At 42.9% G+C, this 27,439-nt stretch overlaps 1 protein-coding gene across 1 annotated transcript in view; it reads left to right on the forward strand.

Moving 5' to 3' along the window:
• The first annotated feature begins 51 nt into the window (after window positions 1-51).
• KDM1B (lysine demethylase 1B) overlaps window positions 52-27,439 on the forward strand; it is a 33,228-nt gene continuing 5,840 nt past the window's right edge. Inside the window, exons 1-16 of the mRNA XM_032222770.1 lie at window positions 52-135; window positions 1,011-1,055; window positions 3,586-3,679; window positions 5,722-5,846; window positions 6,086-6,175; window positions 10,543-10,654; window positions 11,820-11,936; window positions 13,537-13,575; window positions 15,184-15,388; window positions 16,792-16,970; window positions 18,152-18,328; window positions 19,137-19,211; window positions 19,954-20,091; window positions 22,683-22,854; window positions 24,058-24,185; window positions 25,669-25,800. Of these exons, the coding sequence (XP_032078661.1) occupies window positions 3,590-3,679; window positions 5,722-5,846; window positions 6,086-6,175; window positions 10,543-10,654; window positions 11,820-11,936; window positions 13,537-13,575; window positions 15,184-15,388; window positions 16,792-16,970; window positions 18,152-18,328; window positions 19,137-19,211; window positions 19,954-20,091; window positions 22,683-22,854; window positions 24,058-24,185; window positions 25,669-25,800 (1,779 nt within the window). The 5' untranslated portion in view covers window positions 52-135; window positions 1,011-1,055; window positions 3,586-3,589. The remainder of the gene's footprint in view (window positions 136-1,010; window positions 1,056-3,585; window positions 3,680-5,721; window positions 5,847-6,085; window positions 6,176-10,542; window positions 10,655-11,819; window positions 11,937-13,536; window positions 13,576-15,183; window positions 15,389-16,791; window positions 16,971-18,151; window positions 18,329-19,136; window positions 19,212-19,953; window positions 20,092-22,682; window positions 22,855-24,057; window positions 24,186-25,668; window positions 25,801-27,439) is intronic.

The raw sequence follows: 27,439 nt of genomic DNA on the forward strand, positions 1-27,439 counted from the left end.
AGAGGAAGCGAGAGGCCTGGCAACATTGTCTCCTCCCCTCGCCTGGCACGCCCCGCGCTGAGACCAGCGGAAGCAGCTGCGGTGGAGCCGAGTGCTGGGTCGAGCAGCGGGGAAGGGCTGGCCCGGCCGGAGGGGGTAAGAGCGCGGGGACGGTGATCGAACGGCTTGGAGGCACCGAGGCGGCCGTTCCCTCTTGGGGAGGGAGTGGGGGGGGGACGTTAAAGTGATCCTGAAGGTCTTTCGCCTTTCTTTGACTCGCGGTCTCTCCTCCCCTCCCTCGCCAAGCTGCATGTCCTCCGCAGGGGGATCCTGTTGCAAAAATAAAATAAAATAAAATGCGTGCCTGCGCGACTCGGGGACATGTGCGCAAGGAAGGGGGTTGCTCCTTGGCTTGCAGAGGCTGAATTTTGAAAGGGACGATAGCCGGGGACTTCGCCTTGGAGCGCAATTTCAGTGCGGGGCGCAGCAGTCTTTCTTGTTAACAACCTTCCCCCCCCCTCCAGAGACAAATAGACACACATACACAAAGACACACACACACACACACACACACACACACACACACACACAGAGACAGACAGACACACACTGCATCTCATCTCTGAGCCATGGGCAGAGTGCCTTTCCTTTACAAGGGGCAGGATGGTATAAAAAAAAATATGAAATGAAATAAAATAAATCTCTACCAGAAGCTCCTCAGGATTTGGAGAAGACCAGAGGAGGGTAAGATTTCCAGGCAGGGTTTTTGTCGCCTTGGAGACAGTGAAAGGGGGGGGGGATTCTAAGAATAAATAAATTCCCTAGAATTTATCAAGGCAGGTGGGTATAAAAGGGTATAAATAGAGCTTTTTAATTATCATTATTATTATGATCTGAAATGGATGTGATGTCTCTACTTCTTGCAGAAAAGAGGAAATTGGGAGGAGGGAGGCAAGAAAGAGGATTCAGTGCTTTTTATGCCACTTTCCTTTGTCTTTACAGTGATTTCTTCCTTTTTCGTATTATTACAGATTGACTTGACGGAACATCTGAAAATTGACTTCTTGGAGTCCTAGGTAAACAGAAAACTGCCCTTTGTATTATGTGACTTAACGGGAACCATAATTTTCTTCTTTCTCATGCAATTGCATCTTCTTAGTTATGACAGTTCATTTAGTGACCATTGACGTTACAATGTCATAGAAAAACTGACATGCTTTTCATGCTTATGACAGTTGCCGACTGAATTATGGCTATACGTTGAGGACTACTTGTATAGGGTTCACCGACAAATGCGTGGTTGCCAAAAGCGCGCTGATGAAACCGCAGCGAGAAGACCGCGAGGTTGAAATCGCGCCGACGAATGTGCGCAGAAGCGCACCGACAACAGCGCACCGACAAAAGCGCGCCTTCAACAAACAACTAATAACAACCTAATAACCCTAATCCTAACCCTAACCCTAAACATAACCCTAAACCTAACCCTTACCTTAACTTAAATTGTGCTTTTGTGGGCGTGGTTTTGTCGGCGCGTTGTTGTGGGCGCATTTATGATGTCGCAGTTTTGTCGGCGCACTTTTGCCGTGTGCGCATTTGTCAGGTCACGCTTGTATAGTCCATAAGGAATTGTGGAGTTGGTGAGCTATAAATGTTCCTGACAATCTTCTATGGTATATTGATTTCTCTTTAAAAACAAAACAAAAACAGCAACCTACCACTGAACGTCAATTTCATCCTGGACAAAAGACAAAGTCTTTTCTTAGAAACCTCCAGAGGATCCACAAGTCCAGGAGGCAAGCTGCCCCATTCATTAATTGTTCTCACTGTCAGGAAATTTCTTAGTTCCAGTATTGGATCTCTCTTTAATGAGCTTTCGCTCTTTGCTTCTTGTCCTGTTCTCAAGTACTTTGGCAAATAAGTTAATCCCCCCGCTTCCCTGTGATATCCCCCCCCAAGTAATGGAAGACAGCTGTCATTCCTAATCCTTTTCTTTTTTAAAGATAGATATACCTAATTTCCTTAACTGTTCATCATAGGGTTTTTGATCCAGATCTCTTATTTTTATTCTTCTTCACGGCAGTTTTTCTACAGTCTCAACATATTTTTTGTATGGTAGTGACCAGAATTGGATGTAGTATTCCAAGGGTGGCCTCACTAGGGCAATATAGAGTGGTACTATCACTTCTAGTGAACTTGATCAACCCTTCTGTTGATACAATCTAGAACTGCATTGGCTTTTTTGGCAGCTGCAGTCCACTGCTGGTTGATACTTAAGTGATAGTCATTCTCACATTGTTCTGTTTTACCAAGAAGTAGGCTGGGATCTACTTTGTCAAATGCTTTATTGAAGACCCAGTACACCACAGCCTTTCCCTGATCCAATAATTTAGTCACTTCATTAAAGAAGGCTAAACCTAGGTCTAAATTAAACAATCACAAAGTAACATTAAAACCACAACACAATAAAAAGCCAAAAAAAGCCCAGTCAAAAATATAAATAGATATATAAACAGATGGCCTACATCCATAATTCTTAAAGGCCTTCTTAAATAATTCTGCCTTTAATACATTCCAAACTGATAAAACAGGGGCTGGTTGAATTTTTGTAGGAACGGGATCCAAAACACCATCCCAAGGAGCAGAGAAACAGTGTCTGTGGGCTTCGGTTCCCCTTTCGTTTACAAAAATAGGAAGCTACTAGTAGGATCTCCTGAGAATTGCAAGTTGGGCAGATGAAAACAAATTCGGCAGAGGAACTTTTTAAATGTACATATTTTTCCAACAATTTTTAGATCTGTTTTACTGGATGCAACCAGTAAAGGAGCTTCTTTCATTTTCTTCAAGAAACATTCTTCCCTTTTCTTGCCAAGACCAACAAAGATTTCCTTCAGGTCTAGGCCAGTGTTGGTGAACCTTTTGGGCACCAAGTGCCAAAACAGGAGTACGCACGTGCAGGGGAATGGCCAAAACTGGAAGAGCAGCTCCCTGGTGTGCATATGCAGGAGCACCAGAAACTGGAAGGGCAGTTTTCCGATGTGTGCATGCACGCCACTCACCTGGTTTTCCAGTTTCTGGTGTGCATGCATGCACAAAAACCAGCCGGCTGGTGTGCATGTGCACGCAAGAAACTGGAAGCTCAGCTTCTCAGTGCATGCATGCATGCCAGGGAGATGCTCTTCCAGTTTCCGGCACTCCCCTGCACACGAAACCCAGCTGGCTGGTGCACATGCGTGCACAGGAATCCAGAAGAGCAACAGGCGATGGCTGGTGTGCTTGGAGAGATGGCTCTGTGTGCCACTTCCGGCACGTATGCCATAGGTTTGCCATCACGGGTTTAGGCAATCCATGGATGTTACATTCTTTTGAGGGATGGGAATGAGGAGCTTTGTTAGGATTACTCCTTGTTCTTTATATGCTGTGCTCCTAAATAGAAATTCTTTAGTTTTCTTCTTCCCATTACAGTTGACAGATGGATCAGTTTATGGAATGGTACCTGTAAGTAGGAAACAAATATGGCCTTACCTAGGGAGCCTAGAAGAGCACTTCAAACTCTCCATTAAGAAGACATCTTAACGTCCCCTCTCTCTCTTTTTTAAAACCTTTCAGTACCATGTCATCTGGCAGAATCCGAACGAAGAAAAAGGTCACCACTTTAGATCAAGCATCTGATAATCTTCCATTGAGAAGTTCTGGGAGACAGGTAACTGTATGTCTTTCAAAATATATAAATGAAATGGAAATGGTAATCACTTAAATCTTCTTTATGTTGAGCATACATTTTCATCCCCTCATACTCCCCATATTTGTCTGTATCTGTTGCCTACTGCTCTACTGCTATCCAGCTGTTGGAAGAGTGAAGGCTTGTAGTAGATTCAGAACACTGAGTTCGTATAGATGTACGTTGCATGGACAGCAGTGTGTACGCAAAACAACCCTTTGTTGCTGACCATTATCTCCCAAATAAATAGACGGCAGAAGCCAGGCAACAATTACGGATGGAAGGGGCAAGAGAAATTATTTCCTGTCAACCCTTGCATTAGATACAATAAGATAGATAAAGTAACCTTTATTGTCATTTTTTATTGTGAGCACACTGAGAAACATTAAAAATGAAATTCTGTTGCCTGCTCTCGAAAAGAAAGTATATCTACCCATACGCATGCATAAGACACATATACAGGTGAAACTTGAAAAATTAGAATATCGTGCAAAAGTTCATTTGTTTCAGTAATGCAACTTAAAAGGTGAAACTAATATATGAGATAAGACTCATTACATGCAAAGCAAGATAGTTCAAGCCGTGATTTGTCACAATTGTGATGATTGTGGCTTACAGCTCATGAAAACCCCAAATCCACCATCTCAGAAAATTAGAATATTACATGCAATCAATAAAACAAGGATTGTACATAGAACAATGAAAAGTATAGGTTTATTTTATAGTTTTATTTCATTTATATGCCGCCCTATTCCCGGAGGGACTCAGGGCGGCTAACAAACCCAGGGGAGGGAGTAATACAAAAAAGGCAAAAACAACAAACAGGATACAGAGAAAATTTAAAAACAATCAACAGTCACACAATTCGAGCGGGGAAGGGAACTCGTCAACCCCAGGCCTGTCGGAACAGCCAGGTTTTAACGGCTTTACGGAAAGCCTGAAGGGAGGTGAGGGTCCGGATCTCCGCGGGGAGCTCGTTCCAAAGGGCTGGAGCAGCCACAGAGAAGGCCCTCCTCTGGGTGGTCGCCAATCGGCATTGGCCGGTAGATGGAATTCGGAGGAGGCCTAGTCTGTGGGATCTGATGGGTCTTTGGGAGGTAATTGGCAGCAGGCGGTCTCTCAAGTATACGCATGCATATGTACTCAGTACTTGGTTTGGGCCCCTTTTGCAGCAATTACTGCCTCAATGCGGCGTGGCATGGAAGCTATCAGCCTGTGGCACTGCTGAGGGGTTATGGAAGACCAGGATGCTTCAATAGCGTGCTTGCATGGGGGGGGGGTTTGGACTAGATGACCTACAAGGTCCCTTCCAACTCTTAATCTAATCTAATCTAACATCGGGAATACTACTTTGGGGGGGGGGCTCATTTTTCCCTCTGAAAACTAGTTATGATCTTTGGATTATTAGGCTGCTGTTTATTATTGTTTTACTCAAGGTAAGACATACTGTATGCACAACATTACCAAGTCTTGGCAGATTTTTTTTTAAAAATTTCTTCTGTGCCCAGCTACTCATGCAGCATTTCTATATGAATACAGATGGTTGCCAATCACGGCTGTCATCCTATGTGCTGGTAAACAGACAGGGCAACTGCACTGTGACCCGTCAAAACCGCGGTAGACAAAAGCGCGCTCGACGAAAGCGCGTACCTGACGTCATCAGCAGCGCGACGAAAATAAATAAATAAATAAAATTGAAATTAAAATAAAATTAAAGCAAGCCGATTCACATAAAGGTAAGGGTTAGCGTTAGGTTTAGCGTTACGTTAAGGGTTAGGTTTAGGGTTAGGTTTAGGGTTAGGTTAAGGGTTAGGTTTAGGGTTAGGTTTAGGGTTAGGTTTGGGGGGGTTAGGGTAAGGTTTTCGTTTTATTTTTAAATTTACCGCTCACAGCGCGATGTTTTCGTCGTGCTGTGATGACGTCACGTACGCGCTTTTGTCGAGCGCGCTTTTGTCTACCGCGGTTTTGTGGTGGAACCAACTGCACAAGCCTCTTTAGTCACAAAGTTCTCTGTGTCACATTAGGTGAGGAGGAAAGCAGCAGAGGTAGCTGAGGAGGACGAAGAAATATCAGAGAAGAAATACCGGAAATGTGAAAAGGCCGGGTGTACAGCAACTTGCCCAGTCTGCTTTGCTAGTGCCGCTGAAAGGTTCGGGTTTATTTATTTATTATTCGTTTTTATTTGTACAGTTCATTTCCTCCCTGTAAAGGAAAAGGTTTCAAATCTGCCATATACGTGTGTTCTACAGCTCCTGTTGGTGACTTTTGTTTCAAGTACGAATAAGTAGAAGTGCTTCATTGATGGCTAAATGCAAAAAGCGATCTGAAATTGTAGAGCAATGCATATCACTTTTGGTAAACGGAGTTCTTAAATATTTTCTGTTTTAGGTGTGCTAAAAACGGCTATACGTCAAGGTGGTATCATCTGTCCTGCGGGGAACATTTCTGTAACGAATGCTTTGATCATTACTACAGAAGGTAAATCTTATTTGTAAGAGTCTACGCTCTGAAATGATTCAGAGGTGCATATCCTGCAGTCATTAACAGTTTAAAACAAGAAAATTGATAAGATTTGGCAAGACTTCACTCCTTGGAAGTGGACCACCCTAGGTTTAATGGGATCTATTCCCAGGTGAGGAAATGTTGGGATTGTCTATTATCCATAGTTCTGTGCTTTGCCCATTTGAATTTGATTTTTAATAAAGAGATTAAATGTAACTGCTACATTTGTAGTACTGTTTTATCAATCACAACATTTTAAAGATTGTGAACCAGGCATTTGGCTTCTTTCTAGAACCAGGCTGGTATTATATTCAGGTTCAGATTCTGCCCACCCCAATAGTTTGAGTTACGAGTTTTATTTCATCTGTATGCCGCCCTTTTCCCTAAGGGGACTCAGGGCGGCTCACAACTCAAAGACGGGAAAGGGGGATACAGACAGTTTAACAACAACACAGAACAGTACATAGTTAAAAAACGCAACAATCATACCATTCGAAAAGGGGCGACGAAGCTTTAGCCCCAGGCCTGTCGGAACAGCCAGGTTTTAAGGGCTATGTGGAAGGCTTGGAGGGTGGTGAGGGTACGAATCTCCACGGGGAGTTCGTTCCAGAGGGTCGGAGCAGCCACAGAGAAGGCTCTCCTCCGGGTAGTCGCCAGTCGATATTGGCCGGCGGATGGAATTCGGAGGAGGCCTAGTCTGTGGGATCTGATTGGTCTAGTGGAGGTAATTGGCAGCAGGCGGTCTCTCAAGTACCCAGGTCCAATACCATGAAAGCCCAATCTCAAGAGAACCAGAAATATTTTGAGAATGTATCAATCTCCATCCTAAGAGCTGAGGTGGCACAGTGGTTAAAGTGCAGTACTGCAGGCTACTTCATCTGACTGCTAGCTGTAGTTCGGCAGTTCAAATCTTACCAGGCTCAAGGTTGACTCATCCTTCTGAGGTGGGTAAAATGAGGACCCAGATTGTTGGGGGCAAAATGCTGACTCTGTAAACAACTTAGAGAGGGCTGCAAAGCACTGTGAAGCAGTATATAAGTCTAAATGCTATTGCTAAGAGTTTATGAATTTAATGCAAGAATGTTAGTATCTTTTATCATGTGGGAATGTTAAATTCTTGGGAGATAGTAGGCAATCTGCCCTTTAACAGAAATTTTGGGTGTTTTGCAAGTACCATTTCAGGGTGCCTTGGGCAACCTGAGTACTTAGAAGGTGCAATACTAAGATATTAATAGATATTCTCTTTCAAAACTATGTCCAAAGCTGTCACAGTAAAAGGCAAAACATATTTTAGAATTTGGTCCTTTTTACCTCACTGTTTCTAAGTATGTATTGAATGCACATGGGAAGCAGGAGCAGCACCTGCTCCCAGCTCACTCACAGGTGACTTTAATAGAGCTTAATTTCATTTGCAACCTTGCCCTACATAACAAATACTTGCAACTAGAACTTGTGAGGGACCATAAAGTATTCAGATATCTCCTTCAATTGGAAGTGTTTGGAGATAATCATCTGCTTTAAAGCCTGGCTGTTTATGAAAGCAACATCAAGAATCAAAACAGTAGAGTTCTATGGTTCCACCACAAAACCACGGTAGACAAAAGCGCGGTCGACGAAAGCGCGTATGTGACGTCATCACAGCGCGACGAAAAAGATCGAAAAATGTAAAAATAAAGTGAAAACCTTACCCTAACCCCCCCAAACCTAACCCTAACCCTAACCCTAACCCTTAACCTAACCCTAAACCTAACCCTAAACCTAACGAAAAACCTAACGCTAACCCTTAACCTAACGCTAAACGTAACGCTAACGCTCTAAACCTAACCCTAACCCTTACCCTTAACCTAACCCTAAACCTAAACCTAACCCTTACCTTTATGTGAATCGGCTTGCTGTAATTTAATTTTTATTTCAATTTTTCGATCTTTTTCGTTGCGCTGTGATGACGTCACATACGCGCTTTCGTCGACCGCGCTTTTGTGGAACACGGTTTTGACGGGTCACGGAGTTCTATAATATATGTTTTCCATGGTGCTTCAGTTTGTACCCCCCCCAGGAACCTTCCCTTCCAAGCAGGTTGGGGTCATGTGGACCCCAGTTACAGAGGAGAAAGAAAAAATCTGATCTACTAGGAAGTCCAGTTCTGCTGGCTGATGTTTGAAGTTGGCTACGACCCAAGATAGTTGGAAGAAACTGTCAGGGTAATGATGATTTAAATAGCAATAGCAATAGCAGTAGACTTATATACCGCTTCATAGGGCTTTCAGCCCTCTCTAAGCGGTTTACAGAGAGTCAGCATATTGCCCCCAACAATCTGGGTCCTCATTTTACCCACCTCGGAAGGATGGAAGGCTGAGTCAACCCTGAGCCGGTGAGATTTGAACCACTGAACTGCTGATCTAGCAGTAGCCTGCAGTGCTGCATTTAACCACTTCGCCACCTTGGCTCTTGGTTAAAGCTCATCAGCCAGTGGTGGGATTCAAATAATTTAACAACCGGTTCTCTGCCATAATGACCAGCTGGGTAGGCATAGCTCGGTGGTCATGTGACAATGTGGCCTTGGCCAACTCATGTCGATGGGCGCTTCGCCTTAGCTGTTGCAATGTAATAAGGGTTAACTGGAGAGGCAGTTTTTGTAAGCAGGACAATAAAGATGAGGCTAGAAACAACACCAGAATTTTTCCTTCCTGCCTTCCTTACAGGATTAGCCCTGTAAAGTGGGAAAAAAATAATATAAGATTTCTTCCAACAACCGGTTCTCCGAACTGCTTAGAAAGTTACAAACCGGTTCTCCCGAATAGGTGCGAACCGGCTGAATCCTATCACTGTGACCAGCCAACATAAGGCTGTAACTTAAGATGATGAAATGAGGATGAGTCAGAGGAGGTATTGCCACTTTAAGAAGCTGACTTTATAAGAGAGGCCAGGTGAGGGTATATCTCTCTCCTTGTGTATCTCTCTCCATTGTAGTTCTCCATGTAGAGTTGAAGATTGCTTGCTTGTTTGCTTGGTATAGCACATGTATGTATATATAAGTCTTGTATATAAACCATTGTTTAAAAGACAAACCTCTGTGTACTGTATTTTGCTCCTGGCTTGTCTCAAAATAGTAGTCATGCTGTGTGCACTCTGACAGGACCAAATCTAACAGAGGAATCATTGTGTAGATTTAGACATCCATGATTGTGGGAGATGTAATTCAAAGCCACCCCTGGATTAACCAACATAGTATTGCCATCAAATACTATATTTTTCAGAGTATAAGAAGCACCTGAGTATAAGACTCACCAAGGTTTTGAAGAGGCAAATTTAAAAAAAAAGTTTTTGCACTCTACAAACCTCCCCAAAACAACCTGTTTTTTGCAAAAATGCCCCCCCCCCTTTTTAAAAGAGAGCATGAATAACCTTTAGGAGGCTTGTAGAGTGTTCATGTGGGCTGGGAGGGGGCACAATTGAGCAAAAAACGGCCCATTTTCTTGCTCATTTCTGCCCTCTCCAGCTCCCAGGAGCTCCATGAAAGCCTCCTACAAGCTATGCATGGCCATTTTGGTGAAGGGGCAGGGTTTCAGGAGGCAAAAAATGCTGTATTCAGTGTATAAGACGCACCCAGCTTTTCAGCCTCTTTTTTTGAGTGAAAAAGGTGCGTCTTATACTCTGAAAAATACGGTAGTTGTTAGAACCTTTGCTTAGTTTTGCCTCAGCAAGTGGAAATACCTGAGTGGCCTTGTTGGAGCTCACAAGCTAAGTAGGGTCAGGTCTGGTTAATGTTTGGCTGGGAGAACCCCAGTCACAGTCTAGAACAGAGTCAAAATGAAAATAAAATGCCAGATGGCAGCAATAGCAAAGCTATTTTGTTTTATTACTAAGAAAATTAAATAGATCTTTCTGGGGGGTCACCAGAAATTTGTCTTGTTGTGGAGACTTTATTCCCCCCCCCATTTTCTTATGGGAAAACCCTGAGTGGTGAGATGGCCTAGAGGTGGAGCTCTCACCTCACAATCTGGACGCTGTGGGTTCGATCCTAGGTAGAGGCAGATATTTCTCTCTCTCGGCACAATGAGAATATATCTGCTGAACAAAAAAACTCTGCATTGGCGACAGGAAGGGCATCCGGCCATTAAACACTCTGCTAGCTCCATTTAGTTGCCCAGACTCCACTCGGCATGGGGTTATGGAGTCGTTAAAAGAAGACAATAATGCCTTGTGGGAAAACCCTGATGACTATAGTCCTATTATTTTAATGACTGCCTTTTTTTCATGAATATTGCCCATTTCAATAAGCTACAGAAATCTTGGTCTGTTTATTCCTTATACTCATCATTTACTTTTTCTACTTTTGTTAGTCATAAAGATGGTTATGAAAAATACACCGCATGGAAAAGGATCTGGACCAGTAATGGGAAAAGTGAACCCAGCCCCAAAGCTTTTATGGCTGATCAACAGCTTCCTTACTGGGTAACAGCCTTTTTTTGTTTATAATGATGCATCTTTCTGCAAGCACATTTTTTCATTTTTTAAAAAATTCCACATGATTGCAAGGTGTAAAGAAAAACTTGTTGACGCCTAATCGATTCTCAGTAGCCCTTCCTGATACAAGTGCTGTGCTGTAGATTTTGAGTTCTTACAGTGAACAATCAGAATAGGTAACTCGTTCAATTCATTAGAACATGTAATAGGGATGGATAAACACTGTCTGCATACATGTATTTGGTGCAAAGGTGGGTTCCTACCAGTTCGCACCTATTCGGTAGAACCGGTTCGTCAAATCTACCGAACCGGTTAGAAGAGGTTCCACCAGTGGACCCGGAAAGCAGGCCACACCTACAGAAGAGGTTCCAAAATTTTTTGAAACCCATCACTGGTCCTTGGATATGATTATTCTACACTATCATGCTCATATTTATAAAACTCAGTGCCTCTGTGAAAGGTAAGGATGACTACTGCGTTTGCGGTGCAATCAGAACATTGCGTGTGTCGAAGTTGTTTTAAGGCAAACCAAAGATGCCTTTTAAAAAACAAGTTTACATCATATTCTTATGCAAGCCAGTGCTGTGTGTGAGGTAATTTAAGGTGGTTCTGACAAGTGTCGTCGGCATCTTCATATCCAGTCACATGGGCGGCAAGCCACTCCCATCCGGTCACATGGGCGGCAAGCCACTCCCACAAAGGAGGCCACACCCACAGAGTAGGTTTGAACAATTTTTGAAACCCACCACTGATTTGGTGTCACCGTAAATAATCCTAGAGTGTCTTAGAATTTTGCCATTGGATAAAATAACCTTCTGCAAAAATTAATTTGTTTAAGAAGATAAAGATCCCCACATTGCCTTGAGCTCTCAGAACAAAGGTGGGCTATACAGGCTGTTAAGGTTTCCAGCAGGGGATTTACTCAGCCCTTACTCAGGGCCTGACTCAAAAGACCTCTTCATGGAAAGCATGAGGTCTGCTCCTGAATATTTTGTGCCTGCTTTGTATTGTTCTCTTGTTGAAGCTTCAAGTAGTTTCCAGCAATATTTCTGAAAGAAAGTGGCTAAATGTAATTCAGGTTTGTTTGAACTGTCTCAACCAATTTCATTGCCTACATTTGTAATTCTTAAAATGTCACTTATTAACCCCATAGGTTCAGTGCACAAAGGCAGAGTGTGGGAAGTGGCGTCAATTGACAAAGGAAATTCAACTTACCTCACAAATAGCCGAAGCATATCGCTGTGGCATGAAACTGAACAATTCTGCTAAGGTACCTCAATATCCATTTCAATTGGAATAGGCTTGTGACTTGGTTATTTCTACTTCTACCCCAGCTATATGGTGCTTCTGTGAGCTTGCCTTTAGGTAGATGGCAATAAAATAGAATAGAATAATGGAAGGGACCTTGGAGGTCTTCTAGTCCAACCCCCTGCTCAGGCAGAAAACATTACACCACTTCAGATAAATGGCTATCCAAACTCTTCTTAAAAGCTTCCAGTGTTGTAGCATTCACAACTTCTGGAGGCAAGTTGTTCCACTGGTTAATTGTTCTATCTGGTAGGAAATTTCTCCTTAGTTCAGGTTGCTACTCTCCTTGATTAGTTTCCACCCATTGCTTCTTGTCCTGCCTTCAGGTGCTTTGGAGAAAAACTTCACTCCCTCCTCTTTGTGGCAGCCCCTGAGATATTGGAACACTGCTATCATGTTACCCCGGTCCTTCTTTTCATCAAACTAGACATACCCAGTTCCACGCAATGTACTATACATGGATCTGATGCTCAGTGGCTCCATAAACAGTTGCATTGTTGCGCCTCTTCATACTCACTAACCATTCACACCAATGACTTCACAGGAGCAGCTCCTGTAGTTTGCACCAAAGTGGTCATTCCCACTGTTGAGGGTCTCTGCGGGGTCAACAGTGTGTTACAGGCACATGACTTAATGTGTATTTTAGAGGAAGTTCACAGATTAAATCAGAATTTTATTTTGTTTTACAAAAGGAAAAGCCAAGAGATTTTAGTGTTCCTTTTGGAAATCTTGTTAATATTGGGATGCCAAAAAGTCTTGTGAGATTTTAAGCGATCCCCCACTATATTAAGACCGCTGTAAGAAATTACGTTGGCACTTGTTCCAGGGACCATCTGTGGCACAGCAGTTGTTTTTGAGCGTAATCGTTGATTTGTTTCTTGCTTGCAAGTGTTTCTCTTTAAAATTTCTGTCCTTCTGAAGAAAATGCTTCCCGTGTCTTAGAAAAAAACAACACTCCACACCCTTAGCTTTGAGTGTCAGGTGCAATATTGTGTGATATTGGACATCAGCAATACTGTCAGCTTGACTTCATTCAGTAATCAGGAAAGAAACCACTCGACTCCATTTGGGTTGAAATCAAGTGTACTTTTACTAATTATAAATGAACAGTTGCGAAGCAAAGCTGAGTCTGGTTAATTAGGCGCGAAAGCTAAGATTATAATGTATAATTCATTCCCCTCCCCTTGGCATCCCTGTGCATAGTCCAATCATATTTCCCCCAAATGTCAGGTGTGAGATAACTTCGAAAGGCATCACCAGGATGGAATGCTGGACCGTTGGCCTTGGCGGGAAACTCCCTTCTTCCACATGCGCAGTAAGGTGGTCAGCTCAGCATCTAGGAACTTCCTCCAGCACATCAATGATTCCCCTCCCAAATACCATGCCCCCCCTCCCCGTTTCAATGGCAGCCGAAGCAGCAGCAAAGCAGAGGCTGACAAATACCTTTGCTTCAGTCACAGAATATTATCCAACTTTTTAAAAAGCTGCTTCATTTACAGTGCTGGTCAGAGTGGGCATTTTGTTCTAGCTGGGAAGATTCACACTACTTATATTTATTCCAGGTGGAAGGTTCGGACCAATGTGCCATGCCTGAGGATCTGGTAAGCAATGCCTGTGATATTAAAATGGATGGATTAATAGAGGCTGCAGCCTTAGCCATGAATACATGATGTGGTCAAACAATTCTACGGGTAGTCCTCATATTACAACCACAACTGAACCTAAGACTTCTGTGGTTACATGAGACATGCATTAAGTGAGCTCTGCCCCCATTTTACGACTTTTCATGCTACAGTTGTTAAGTGACTTTAGCTTCCCCATTGACTACTTGTCAGAAGGTGGCAAAAGGGGGAATCGCATGAGCCCGGGACACTGCAACCGTCATATATATGAATCAATTGCCAAGCATCTGAATTTTACAACCAAAGGTTGTAAGTGGGAAAGACAGTCATAAGCCACATTTTTCAGTGCTGTTGTAGCTTTGAACGGTCACTAAGTGAACTATCATAAGTTGAGGACTGCCTGCATTTTGGAACTGATTTACTTTTTGAGAATGCAGAGCTATTGAATTACAGTGATGTGGTTAGTATTCTTGTTATATGTTTGTGTTCTGACCCCCTTCTCCATCCAATAACGAAAGCTGAGACAAGGGTAAAATGGAATGTCTTTTAATAACAAGACCAGACTGTCGGTGGCTGAAAGCCAAATAAACAAACAGGTAAGGACTTTGGCAGCAAGTCCTACAAACCTTGGCAGCAATGCAAACAAACTCTGGCAATCCAGCCTGCCAAGTTAGTTTCTCTTTAGTCAAAGCATTGACTTCTGCAAGAAGGGCATGGCACAAGCAGTCTCTTTTATAGTCTGGGAGAGGAGCTTAATGACCATCAGCTGAGTGTAATTACAGTTTATAATATTTAGGCCTTATGCAGAATGGCAAGATTTATTTCGGCAAAGTGAGAAAAGAGTTAAGGCGGGAGTTGTTCTTAACTCTTACCCTATATTGAAAAGATGTATATTAAAAAGAAGAAATGCAAAGTAAAGTACAGGACTTTCTTACTGGGGAAAAAAAACAAACAAGAGAAAACGACCAGTATCGACCGGCGTTGCAATAAGAAAGGCTAGAATGGGATTTTTGCGGGAGTTTTTTTGTATTTTGCCACTTTGCCTTTTGGCATTGCGTTGAATGCCCAGGGGATGTGTAAAATAATAAACATCTCCTCCTTTGACATCCCACTTTTGGCATTCTTTAGATGTCCTAGGCATTCCTAGGAAAGAGCCAAGGTGGCGCAGTGGTTAGGGTGCAGTACTGCAGCCCACTTCAGCTGACTGTTATCTGCAGTTCAGCGGTTCTAATCTCACCAGCTCAAGGTTGACTCAGCCTTCCATCCTTCCGAGGTGGGTGAAATGAGGACCCAGACTGTGGGGGGCGATATGCTGACTCTGTAAACCGCTTAGAGAGGGCTGAAAGCCCTATGAAGCGGTATATAAGTCTAACTGCCCAACTGCTAATTCCATGAAATGCCCAATTTCCCACATTGATCATTACATACCTACATATATAATTATATACACAAACATGCACAGGTCCAATTTATCTTCTAATGTGAAATTCAGTCAGGGTTGGGAAATAATGCTGGGGATGGGGAAGAAACTTGATTAGTTCCTAAGATTTTTCTTCTTGACTTTTTTTCTCTAATGCTTCTTTCTAGAGAGTGGCTGAAGTTTCAGATCCTTGGTGGTATTCCATGCTTATCCTTCCTCCCCTGTTGAAGGACAGTGTGGCTGCTCCACTACTGTCTGCGTACTACCCGGACTGTGTGGGCATGAGCCCCTCTTGTACTAGTACTCACCGATCGGTCAGTGAATCTAGTCCGATGAAAATGGAGAACTTAAAGACTCCACCTTCCATAACTGGTAAGCCAGGATTTCTTCTCTGTCCTCCCTTAAACACTCTGTATTTAGAACTGAATTATGACTGGGAGTAGGCGTTATCAGTTGTCGGTTCAAGCAGATTTATTCTCCCAGTGATCAGTCAACACTGCCATTTGTGTGTTTTCCATTCCACTTGATCTTGGTTTTTTGTGTGGCTATAGTCAGGGGTGGGCTTCAAAGTTTTTAGCAAGGGGTTCTCTGCCCAGTTGCTGGGTGGGCATGGCTATGGTGGGCGTAGCCTAGTCGGCCTCCTGCACCGTGGCAGGAGATGTGTTTTTGCCATTCCTAGACTCCAGAGGTTTTCCTTGAGCCTCTGGGAGGGTGAAAATGGCCACCCCAGGCTCTGGAGGCCAGAAATGGCCCTGTTTCCACCCTTCCCGAACTTCTGGTAGGCCAGTTTTTTTGCCCTTCCCGAGCTTCTGCGCGTGCCCTGCACTTACTTTGTAACTTTGTAACTTTAATAAGATTAGAGCCGAGGTGGCGCAGTGGTTAAATGCAGCACTGCAGGCTACTGCTAGATCAGCAGTTCAGCGGTTCAAATCTCACCGGCTCAGGGTTGACTCAGCCTTCCATCCTTCCGAGGTGGGTAAAATGAGGACCCGGATTGTTGGGGGCAATATTCTGACTCTCTGTAAACTGCTTAGAGAGGGCTGAAAGCCCTATGAAGCGGTATATAAGTCTACTGCTATTGCTATTGCTATTTGTATGCCGCCCACTCCCTAGGGACTCTGGGCGGCTCACAACAAAGCAAAGACATGGAATATTAAAAATACAATTGTTTAAAACAAAATCACCATTCAGTCACGTGGGGCTGGAATATTACTCAACAGCCCCAGGCCTGCCGGAACAGCCAAGTCTTGGTCACTTTCCGGAAGGCCGGGAGAGTGGTAAGGGTCCGGATCTCCGCGGGTAGCTCATTCCATAAGGCCAGCGCAGCTACAGAGAAGGCCCTTCCTCGGGGGGCCGCCAGCCGGTATTGTCCGGTTGACGGCACCCGGAGGAGGCCCAACCTGTGTGATCTTATTAGTCGTTGGGAGGTAAATGGCAGGAGGCGGTCTCTCAGGTAGCCAGGTCCACTACCATGTAGGGCTTTAAAAGTAACAACTAGCACCTTACCTGCACAAAATGCCTCATGGGGACTCCTGGAAGGGGAGGGTTGGAGTGGGAAGGGCCAGCCAGGAGTGGGATTTGGGGGGTTCTCTGAACAGCACAGAACCTTAGCCAGAGGTTCTCCTAAACCCCTGCAAACCCCAACCAGCCCACCCCTGAGTATAGTTGTGGCTTATATTGGCTTCAGAAGGGGCATAGCAGAAATGTCGCACTATCTTTACCGAATGAAGACTTTTTGCTGTTCCATGGAAGATTGATTCTTTCTTGTGTTTCAGGGATGAACAAATACTTCCAACCTTTCTATCAGCCCAATGAATGCGGTAAAGCCTTGTGTGTAAGGCCAGATGTCATGGAATTAGATGAACTCTATGAGTTTCCAGAATATTCCCGGGACCCCACCATGTACCTAGCGCTGCGAAATCTCATTCTGGCCTTGTGGTACACAAACTGCAAAGTACGTTTTACACACTCTCAAAAAGATTGATCAAGTGAACACCAGTTTAATATTTTGATAACTTGTCTGTCCATGCCATCATCTTCTTTGTCATTGTTCCTGGACTCTGAAATTTCTTGTGAGGAAGACCAAGCTAATTCTTGTTCCTTTGTGCTTCATTCATTAGACGCAGAGGTTTTTAATCTCAAAGTTTTTCACTGGTTACTTTATTGATTTATTCATGAGGTTTTTGTGGTGGATATATTTCTTGCAGAATAGGAAATACAGGAGTGCAAAGTACTATTTTCTGAAGCATGTGTTTCCCACTCATTTAATTCTGATAATCTCACTTTATATACTTGAATAATTTCTTCACATGAAAGCTACATCACGACCTTTCCCAACCTGATAGCAAGAGCAATAGCAATAGCAGTTAGACTTATATACCGCTTCATAGGGCTTTCAGCCCTCTCTAAGCGGTTTGCAGAGTCAGCATATCGCCCCCACAGTCTGGGTCCTCATTTCACCCACCTCGGAAGGATGGAAGGCTGAGTCAACCTTGAGCCGGTGAGATTAGAACCGCTGAACTGCAGATAACAGTCAGCTGAAGTGGCCTGCAGTACTGCACCCCTAACCACTGCGCCACCTCGGCTCTTTTTGTGATGTCCTCCACATGTGTGGAAGCGATGATTCCTACAACTTCAAATAATGCTTTACACTTCAACAACTTTGGAAGCCATCATATCTATAGTTGGTCTATTTCACCATCATATCTATAGTTGGTCTATTTCACCTGTGGCTTACAAGCTGCAATAAAGTTTTCAGTGTATCTCCAGGATAGGTTGAACCAAAATTTTGTTTCCCAGGGAAGGGAAAGGGGGGTTGTAAGAGAGAGAAAAAAAGTCATGCACAATCTTAAGGAATTGGTTCCATTTCTTGAAAACATCCAGAATCGGGCTAATTTTCCCCTGCTTTATAGGTCCTCCTTTCTGCTCCAAAAGTCAGGAAACATCTAGTTAGTGATGTCAATATTATGCAGTAAAACTTGAGTGTGTCATAAGGTTTTCTGTCATTATATTTCAGAAATATAGATAATTATAAGTCAGTATTCCTCGGTTGCAAGACAATTTGGTGCATGGTTTGGAGCTATTTCCTGACTCTTTTTCTCATTTTGGGTTTTGATTTCTTCCCTCACTCTACAGGCACCTCTATCCCCACAGAAATGTACTCATCACATAATTGTTCGAGGACTGGTACGCATTCGCTGTGTTCGGGAGACAGAAAGAATTCTTCATTTTATGACCAGGAAAGGTCTGATTAATACAGGAGTTTTGTCACTTAATCGAGACCAAGCCCTGCTTCCCAAAGACTACCACAATGTAGGTCTATTAAAATTTAGTATATCGTTAAATTGGTTATATGTCAGAATATTCTGAAAGCACAGAAAAATTCCCACAAAGATTTCCAAAGTAAAAAAATATGTTTCTGGTCGTGGCACGACAAAACCGCAGTCCACTAAAGCGCGCCCGATTAAAGCGCGTCGCTGACGTCATCAGCAGCGCGACAACAGCGACCGCGGAGAAAAAAGGGCACTTTAAAAAGCGCTTTGAAAGCAAGCCGATTCACGTTAAGGTAAGGGTTAGGGTTAGGGTTAGGTTAAGGGTTAGGGTTAGGTTTAAGGTTAGGTTAAGCGTTAGGGTTAGGTTTAGGGTTAGGTTAAGGGTTAGCGTTAGGTTTAGCGTTAGGTTAAGGGTTAGGTTTAGGGTTAGGTTTAGGGTTAGGTTAAGGTTTAGGGTTAGGTTTAGGGTTAGGTTTCGGGGGGTTAGGTTTAGGTTTAGGGGTTAATTTTAGCTTTAGCGCTCACAGCGTGCTTTTTTCGTTGCGCTGTGATGACGTCAGGTACGCGGTTTCGTCGAGCGCGCTTTAGTCGACCGCGGTTTTGTGGTGGAACCGTTTCTGGTACGTTCTTAAGTTTAGGAAATCCTTGACTAAACAACCATAATTGAGTCCAACATAAATGAATTGTTATAAGTCGAGGGCTACCTGTATTCTTTAGTTGGCAATAGCTCGCTTCAGTGGGAATATTATCTCTATACTTTATGCAACTTGTATGAAGTCTTGTTAAGGTTGACTAGCTTTAGAGAAATAGTATTTGTAATTTGTAGTTCCTTCTTTCTTTCATTGCAGAGATCTGTCATTGTGGTTGGAGCTGGCCCAGCAGGATTAGCAGCTGCAAGACAACTTCAAAACTTTGGAATTAAAGTAAGACCTAATCATATAAATCAAGATACTGTAATACTGTTGTCTCCTGGCATAATTTTATTACATTCCAATTACTTGAATATGAACCTTTACAATCCAGAAAGTATTCTAGTGAATTATTCTATTGCAAAATTATGAGCAGAGTTAGTATCTAGTTGGAGAGACTAAAGAATGACTTAGAAGTTGTTATGGTGTGGTTTCAATATGTAACATAGAGTTTAGCCAATATTGGGATATGATAGATTCAATTATTTTCTTACACTTTCCTTCTTTAAGAAAAACTTCATATGAGTATGTCTCTGCTTAACACTTCAAGAGCCTATATTTAGCAATAGCAATATCACTTAGACTTATATACTGCTTCACAATGCTTTACAGTCTTCTCTAGACAGTTTATAGAGTCAGCATATTGTCTCCAACAATCTGGGTCCTCAGTTTACCCACCTCAGGAAGGATGGAAGGCTGAGTCAAACCTTGAGCCTGTCAGAATCGAACTCCTGGCGGTTGGCAGAATTAGCCTGCAATACTGCATTCCAACCATTGCGCCACCACGGCTCACCTATTTAGTTCTCATCTCACTTTTTGTAATTAATATCAAAAGCTTGCTAAACAACCCATATGATTAGATAATATCGTCTATCCTCTTGATGACTCTGAGAAGTTATACTATCTGCTAAAAAAAACACCCCATCCAGAGTAAAATGTTTCTCACCACTTCCATTACCTTGTTTGTATATTACAGGTCCTTGTGCTGGAAGCAAAGGATAGAATTGGTGGACGAGTCTGGGACGATAAGACCTTCAAGGGGCTCATTGTGGGAAAAGGAGCTCAGATTGTGAATGGCTGTATCAACAATCCTATAGCACTAATGTGTGAGCAAGTGGGTTGCACTTTTGAAGATGACACATTGCAGATAGCTTACTATGTATTGATCCCTGTAAACGTACATCTCTATTTTGGATACATTTTACAAGGGCTTTCATGTTCTACTTAAGGATTTGGTCTGAAGGTGTTCTAATTGTAGGTTTATTGAGAAGCTTGGGAATGTTTCTTTAGTTTTATCACTTGGAAAAGAGCAAGGATTTGTCTAAAGCACAGGTGTCAAATACGATCGTGTCACGTGATGTATCACAATGGGGTTTTTTTTTTTGCCTTTGCGGGGCTGGGTGTGTGTGGCCTATGCGTGACTCATCTGCCCCATAAGCCGCCAGTTTGACATCCAACTGATCTGAAGGTTTGTATAAAGGAGTTGGAATATGAGGTGGTAAATACAATTCTTAAGAGCAAATAAATCATATTTTAAAATTTTAGATTTTGCTATTAAGATACCGTTAACAATAGCGATAGCACTTATATACTGCTTCACTGTGCTTTACAGCCCTCTCTAAGTGGTTTACAGAGTCAGCATATTGCCCCCAGCAATCAGCCTCCTCGCTTTAACTGACCTTAGAAGGATGGAAGGCTGAGTCAAACTTGAGCCGGTCAGGATCGAACTCCTGGCAGTTTGCAGAATTAGCCTGCAATATTGCTGTCAAACCCCGATGGGGGTTTGCCATCTCTGGGGGAAGGGGACCTGCATTCTAACTACTGTGCTACCATGGCTCTTATGTATCCAAAGTTTCTTCGTGCATCATGTATTTAAATTTATAATGGATTATGTCACTCTTGCAGTAAATAACAGATTATTCTTTTTCTATGAATAACCCTTGTCATTTAGAATGCCTATCCTTCAAACACACGGAAGGCTTACAAATACTTTATGATGAATTAAATCAGTGGTTCCCAAACTTGGCAACTTTAAGACTTGTGGACTTCAACTCCCAGAGTTCTCCAGCCAGAAGAGCTAGCTGGAGAATTCTGGGAGTTGAAGTCCACAAGTCTTAAAGTTGCCAAGTTTGGGAACCACTGAATTAAATGGTTGATTCAGAGAATAGAAAACTCTCAAGATTTCAAACGTGTCCTTAGTTTTTGTTTGCTGCCTGTTTTGATACCATTCTGATGACTTGTCTTTAAAATATCGATAAATATTTTTTGTTTGCAATAGCAAATACCCAATAGGTTGGGAGTTCTGACCTAGGTTTCCTGATGCAGTAAAAAGCACACGCTTAGTCCCCCAAACCCTCTTTTTATTTCAAAGACTGTGAATTATGTTCATTCACAGCCTGTAACGAGTCACAAATAGTTTGGAAAGAGTCTGATAGTAGTCTGTCGCAGTCCTTCGGGAAAAGGCTGATAAGCTTCCACCTTCACAAATAGTTTGTAAAGAGTCTGATAGTAGTCTGTCACAGTCCTTTGGGAAAAGGCTGATAAGCTTCCACCTTCACAAATAGTTTGTAAAGAGTCTGATAGTAGTCTGTCGCAGTCCTTCGGGAAAAGGCTGATAAGCTTCCACCTTCACAAATAGTTTGTAAAGAGTCTGATAGTAGTCTGTCACAGTCTTTCGGGAAAAGGCTGATAAGCTTCCACCTTCACAAATAGTTTGTAAAGAGTCTGATAGTAGTCTGTCACAGTCCTTTGGGAAAAGGCTGATAAGCTTCCACCTTCACAAATAGTTTGTAAAGAGTCTGATAGTAGTCTGTCACAGTCTTTCGGGAAAAGGCTGATAAGCTTCCACCTTCACAAATAGTTTGTAAAGAGTCTGATAGTAGTCTGTCACAGTCCTTTGGGAAAAGGCTGATAAGCTTCCACCTTCACAAATAGTTTGTAAAGAGTCTGATAGTAGTCTGTCACAGTCTTTCGGGAAAAGGCTGATAAGCTTCCACCTTCACAAATAGTTTGTAAAGAGTCTGATAGTAGTCTGTCGCAGTCCTTCGGGAAAAGGCTGATAAGCTTCCACCTTCACAAATAGTTTGTAAAGAGTCTGATAGTAGTCTGTCACAGTCTTTCGGGAAAAGGCTGATAAGCTCCCACTTTTGTCTTCCTTGAAATGCTGCCAAAGATCTAATTGGCAATTATCTTGCAAGGCCATACGGTGCAAAGAGTCAAAACGGAGTTTCAGAATTTAAACTGACCAGAACGAACAAAGTTGTTTCCTGCAAAGGGTCCCATGCCTTTGCTCTTCCTTTATGTCCTATGGGAGGGGCCAATAACCTCCAAGCCTTACTCCTGAGTCGTCCCTTTTGTCTTAACTGTTCTTGCCTTCTGGCAGCTCTGCGAATGTGCACACTGAGAGCAGGCTCCCCCTGTTCCTCTGCTTCACTGATTTCTGACTCTGGAAGCTCTGGAGGCAGCATATAACTCCCAGATGGCCCTGGCCCCCTCTCTGCCTCTGACGCAGAGCCCTCGGCCAAGCCTTCCCCAGACTCCAAGACTGGCCCATGTTCCTCCCCAACCACCTCACTCTCCGACTCTGCTGCCAGCTTCACAGGCTGCCGGTGGGCCGCAACATTGGGATTGTTGTGTATTGCTACCGATGAAAATGAAATTTGAATTACTCACATGCTTCCACCTTTAAAATTTCTTTTTCTAAAGTTGGGCATTAAAATGCACAAAATTGGAGAGAAGTGTGACTTGATCCAAGAAGGTGGAAGGATAACTGATCCTGCAATAGATAAGCGCATGGATTTTCATTTCAATTCTATCCTGGATGTTGTGGCAAATTGGAGAAAAGATAAAAGTCAACATCAAGACGTTCCTCTTGGAGGTAAGAAAGAATCATGAAAGAGTAAAAAAAAAGTGCAACAGTGGCAGCAGAATATTGCATCCATTAGAAGTATGCATTTGTTGTGTGTTAGCTTGTCTAATGTATATGTTTGCATAATCACTTGGAACTCATGAATTGGGCCGGTTTGAATCCTAGCTAGGTGTACATGGTTTATTGAATAAGGATAGTTTGCCAAGTTTATAAAACATACCGGAGTAGGGGTGGGGGAACCAAAATACTTTTAATGTCGAGAATACAAGCTTGGTCATGTGTTGTTTATTGAGGAGAAAATAAAAACAGTCCCTTCTCCAAACTTTTTAAATTCATCATTTGCATGTATGAACAGCTGAAACTCAACCAGGCCAGTTGTTAAGAGATTTCATTGAATTATTGCATTGCTAGGAAAATATACAACATTTGTAAGTGCAGAATTGCACCTTTGTACAGGATCTGGTAGAATTGTAACAAGTATCTTGAACTTGAAAATAAGCAAGGTTTTGCATTTGTTAGATTTGCTATGGCCTTATATTGACCAGATTAACACATGAATGTGTGTATTGGTGGAGGCAGTTGACTCTGTGTGTGACCTGTCCATTTGCAAGTAAAATGCTACCATAAAATGGTCACAGACCAGTGGTGGGTTACGACCAGTACGCCCCAGTACGGGCGTACCGGTGCCTGCCGGAAGCACCGGATACCGTTCTGGTATGGTGCTCCGGAAGGCCCACCCGCCCGCTCACCATCCTTACCTGTATTTGAGCTCTTTGGGGCTTCCGTGCATGCGCACGTATTATACGGTGCCTGCGCGATGCTCCCGCCGAGCAGCTGGAGTGTCACGGAGGCATTGCGGAGCGTCATAGGTAAGGATGCATGCATGCACGCTGCGCACATTCATGTGGAAGATGCCGGGCCCCATTGCACCATACCGGTTGCAACGGGATCTGGAACCCACCACTTTCACAGACCTGAGAGTTTTAAAATTCTGGTATAAATATCAGGTTAGTGATATTTAGTTAGTTTAACTTTTTTTGGAATTTCTGCAATTTACGTGTTCAAATTTGTTACATTTTGGCTGTAGAAAGAGAAGTATGTATGTGTCTATGGACTTTATTTAAATACATGTGCTAAATTGTTGCTGGAATAACGGGACACTGAGATAAATGGATACTTTTACTAACTGTTGGATTGTTAAAACATTTGCAGATAAAATTAAGGAGATCTATAAAGTTTTTATTCAGGAATCTGGTATCCAGTTCAATGAACTAGAGGAAAAAGTGCTCCAGTTCCATGTTAGCAATTTAGAATATGCCTGTGGCAGTAACCTCCATGAAGTGAGTGGAAATATTTTTCTTACAGTGACAGAACAATGTGGTTAAAATATGTCTTGCCAATTGTCATAACAATGTATCCAGATCCATATTTTCTTATTAAGCAGACATGTTCCAAATTATAAATGTTTCAGGGCTTTAATTAATGTGGGACTGCCAACCAGCTGATTCTAACTGTACATCCTATAAGAAAATTATAAAATGATTGGAGGGGGAAAGTTAGCGAACTCGCCTCCCAGAGCTTAGTAAGAAGTTGTTATTGTTGTTAATTGCGAAATTTGATTTGATTTGATTTATTATATTTGTATGCTACCCTTTCCCCCCGAAGGGGACTCAGGGCGGCTCACAGTTCAAATCAGGGAAGGGGGTACAGACAAAAAAAAATAAAACAAAAAATAACAATGCATAATTTAAAAAAACACACAACAGTCATACCATTCGAGGAGGGGGGCAACAGCTCTTTAGCCCCAGGCCTGTCGGAACAGCCAGGTTTTAAGGGCTTTGCAGAAGGCCTGGAGGGTGGTGAGGGTTTGAATCTCCACAGGGAGTTCGTTCCAGAGAAATTGTGTCCGACTCATCGTGACCCCGTAGACAATGCTCCTCCCGGTCTTCCTGTCCTCCATCATCCTCAGGAGTCCATTTTTAGCTCACGTCTACTGCTTCAGTGACTTCATCCAGCCACCTCATTCTCTGTTGTCCCCTTCTTCTCAATCTTTCCCAGCATTAGGCTCTTCTCCAGTGAGTCCTTCCTTCTCATTAGGTGGCCAAAGTATTTGAGGTTCATCTTCAGGATCTGGCCTTCTAAAAAGCAGTCAGGGTTGATCTCTAGGACTGACCGGTTTGATCGTCTTGCAGTCCAAGGGACTCGCCGGAGTAAGCAGTAGAATCCATTTTATATGACTGCAAAATTCTGGCAAGTGCAAATTTCATCCTTTGCAAAAAAAAAAAGGGAGATGAGTTGATAGGCCAGATCATTGTATCTGCCCTGCTGAAAACCCACATCAAACTATCCTATTCTCCTTGAACCTCAGCTGTTCTTTGTAGAGGAATGACCACTGGTGGCTGAATATGGGGGTGTTTTCCTTCTTTCTTCACATTTTTCCTTTCATTGTCAGCCTTGCTTTCTCTCTTAATTTGTAAATTACCCTTCATTGGCTCCGTATAAGTTACTCTGGGAGCCTCTGTGGGTGAAAAGGATAAAAATGCTTTAAAAAACAGTACTGCGTGTTGGAAGGTGTTTTTTTTTTTAAATATAATTTCATGCTCAAATAAAGCTGGAAAAAGGTAACTGGCTTGCAGTGTTAAATGTGCTAAGTGCTAGGCTTGCAAGAAGGGATGATATGGCTACGACCTAGCACAATTAGCCTTTCACATATAGGACAGTCAGGAGAATGGGGAGATTTCATTATGTACACGGGGAGAAGAAAATATGCTAAAAAGAGTTACCTTGAATTGCACCTGAATGAAGAATTCTTTTGCTACATAGGTTTCTGCACGGTCTTGGGATCATAATGAATTTTTTGCGCAGTTTGCTGGTGACCACACCTTATTGAGCTCAGGATACTCAGCCCTCACTGAAAAATTAGCCGAAGGCCTGGATATTCGGTTAAAGGTTCCAGTAAGTATCAAAACATGGAAGAATCGTTTTCCTTGCTTTGTCATGGGGTGTTTCATCTCGCTGATGTTCAAGTTAGTTTTGTTTGAATTATAGTATACACACAAACTTCCCAAAACTGCTTGTACGAATGCCCAATTTAATAGACATTTTGAAAGAAATATAAATAGGGCTTCGTAGAGCCTATTTTAAATGTATACTAGGCCTCTTAATTGTCTACAGCAGTGATGATGAACGTATTAAAGTGTGTGTCACAGGTGAGAACACCATGATGTTTTGGATGGGAAGTCAGTGTTCATCAACACTTGATAGCTATTCTCAAAAGGACATTCCATGCTTGGAAATTGTTGAAGCTGCTTGAGAATGAGGCTCTGGACACTCCAGAAGTTGCACAGAAGGGCCCTGCTTTCTCAAGGCCTCTGGAGCCTCCAGAAAGTGTGTGAGAACAGGGCATGTTTTATGTGGTTTGCAGAAGAGGTCTGAAGCCTCTTTAGGGGCAAAGGCCTTATGCGACCCAGAGCAGCCTCAGATAGATTACCCCAAAATAAGTGGCACATGGCAGATCCCGGGAAGTGCTTGGAATTGCAGAGACAGTATGAGGTGGCCTTTTGATGACAGCTGTGGCACTAGAGCTGAAGTTGAGGCCCAGGCCTCTCCTATAAGACCCAATCACGTCTTCGCCTGGCTCCTACCCACAAAGCAGTTTGAAAGTATATTAGAACCTCTGGTTACGAACGCTTCTGACCACGACCAAATCGGATTCTGACCCAAAAATTCACAGGTTTTTGTTTTGTGGCCGATTTCCCCTTCTGCGCCATTTTTCTTCTAAGCGCCAAATTTCCAAAATTAGGTTCGGGTTATGACCAAATCAGTTTGCAACCAAAGTTATGGAACAAATTATGGTTGTGACCAGAGGTTCTACTGTATGTAAATACGAGTAGATGAATAGCTACCACTTCCATGGAGAGGAAACAGTACTCTGTGATGTCATGCTGACCACATGACTGCGGAAATGTCTTTGGACAGCGCTGGCTCGATGGCCTTGAAATGGAGGTGAGTGCTGCCCCCTATAGTTAGCAATGATTAGCAGACTAAAATCCACAAGGACTCTTCCTTTTCCTTTCTTCTACTTTAGGTCCAGCCTCGATGTTGCCATTGAGTGCCACTATTCAGGGTGGTGTAGATGAGGGAGGGGGAAGGAGACATAGAATAGTTTCCTTTGTTCATATATGTGCACTCACTGTGTATTCATTCCTGTAGTCAACTTATAGATGCTGCTTGCCTTTACAACCTCAAACCAAATTAGCTTGTTGCTCTCGGTTCCACCACAAAACCGCGGTAGACAAAAGCGCGCTCAACGAAAGCGCGTACGTGACGTCATCACAGCGCGACGAAAACATCGCGCTGTGAGCGGTAAATTTAAAATTAAAGCGAAAACCTTACCCTAACCCCCCCAAACCTAACCCTAAACCTAACGCTAAACCTAACGCTAACCCTTAACCTAACGCTAAACCTAACCCTAACGCTTAACGTAATCCTAAACCTAACCCTAACCCTAAACCTAACCCTTACCTTTATGTGAATCGGCTTGCTTTAATTTTATTTTAATTTCAATTTAATTTATTTTTAATTTTTTTCGTCG

This window comes from Thamnophis elegans, chromosome 8 (genome assembly GCF_009769535.1).
Source record: "Thamnophis elegans isolate rThaEle1 chromosome 8, rThaEle1.pri, whole genome shotgun sequence".
NCBI lineage: Eukaryota > Metazoa > Chordata > Lepidosauria > Squamata > Colubridae > Thamnophis > Thamnophis elegans.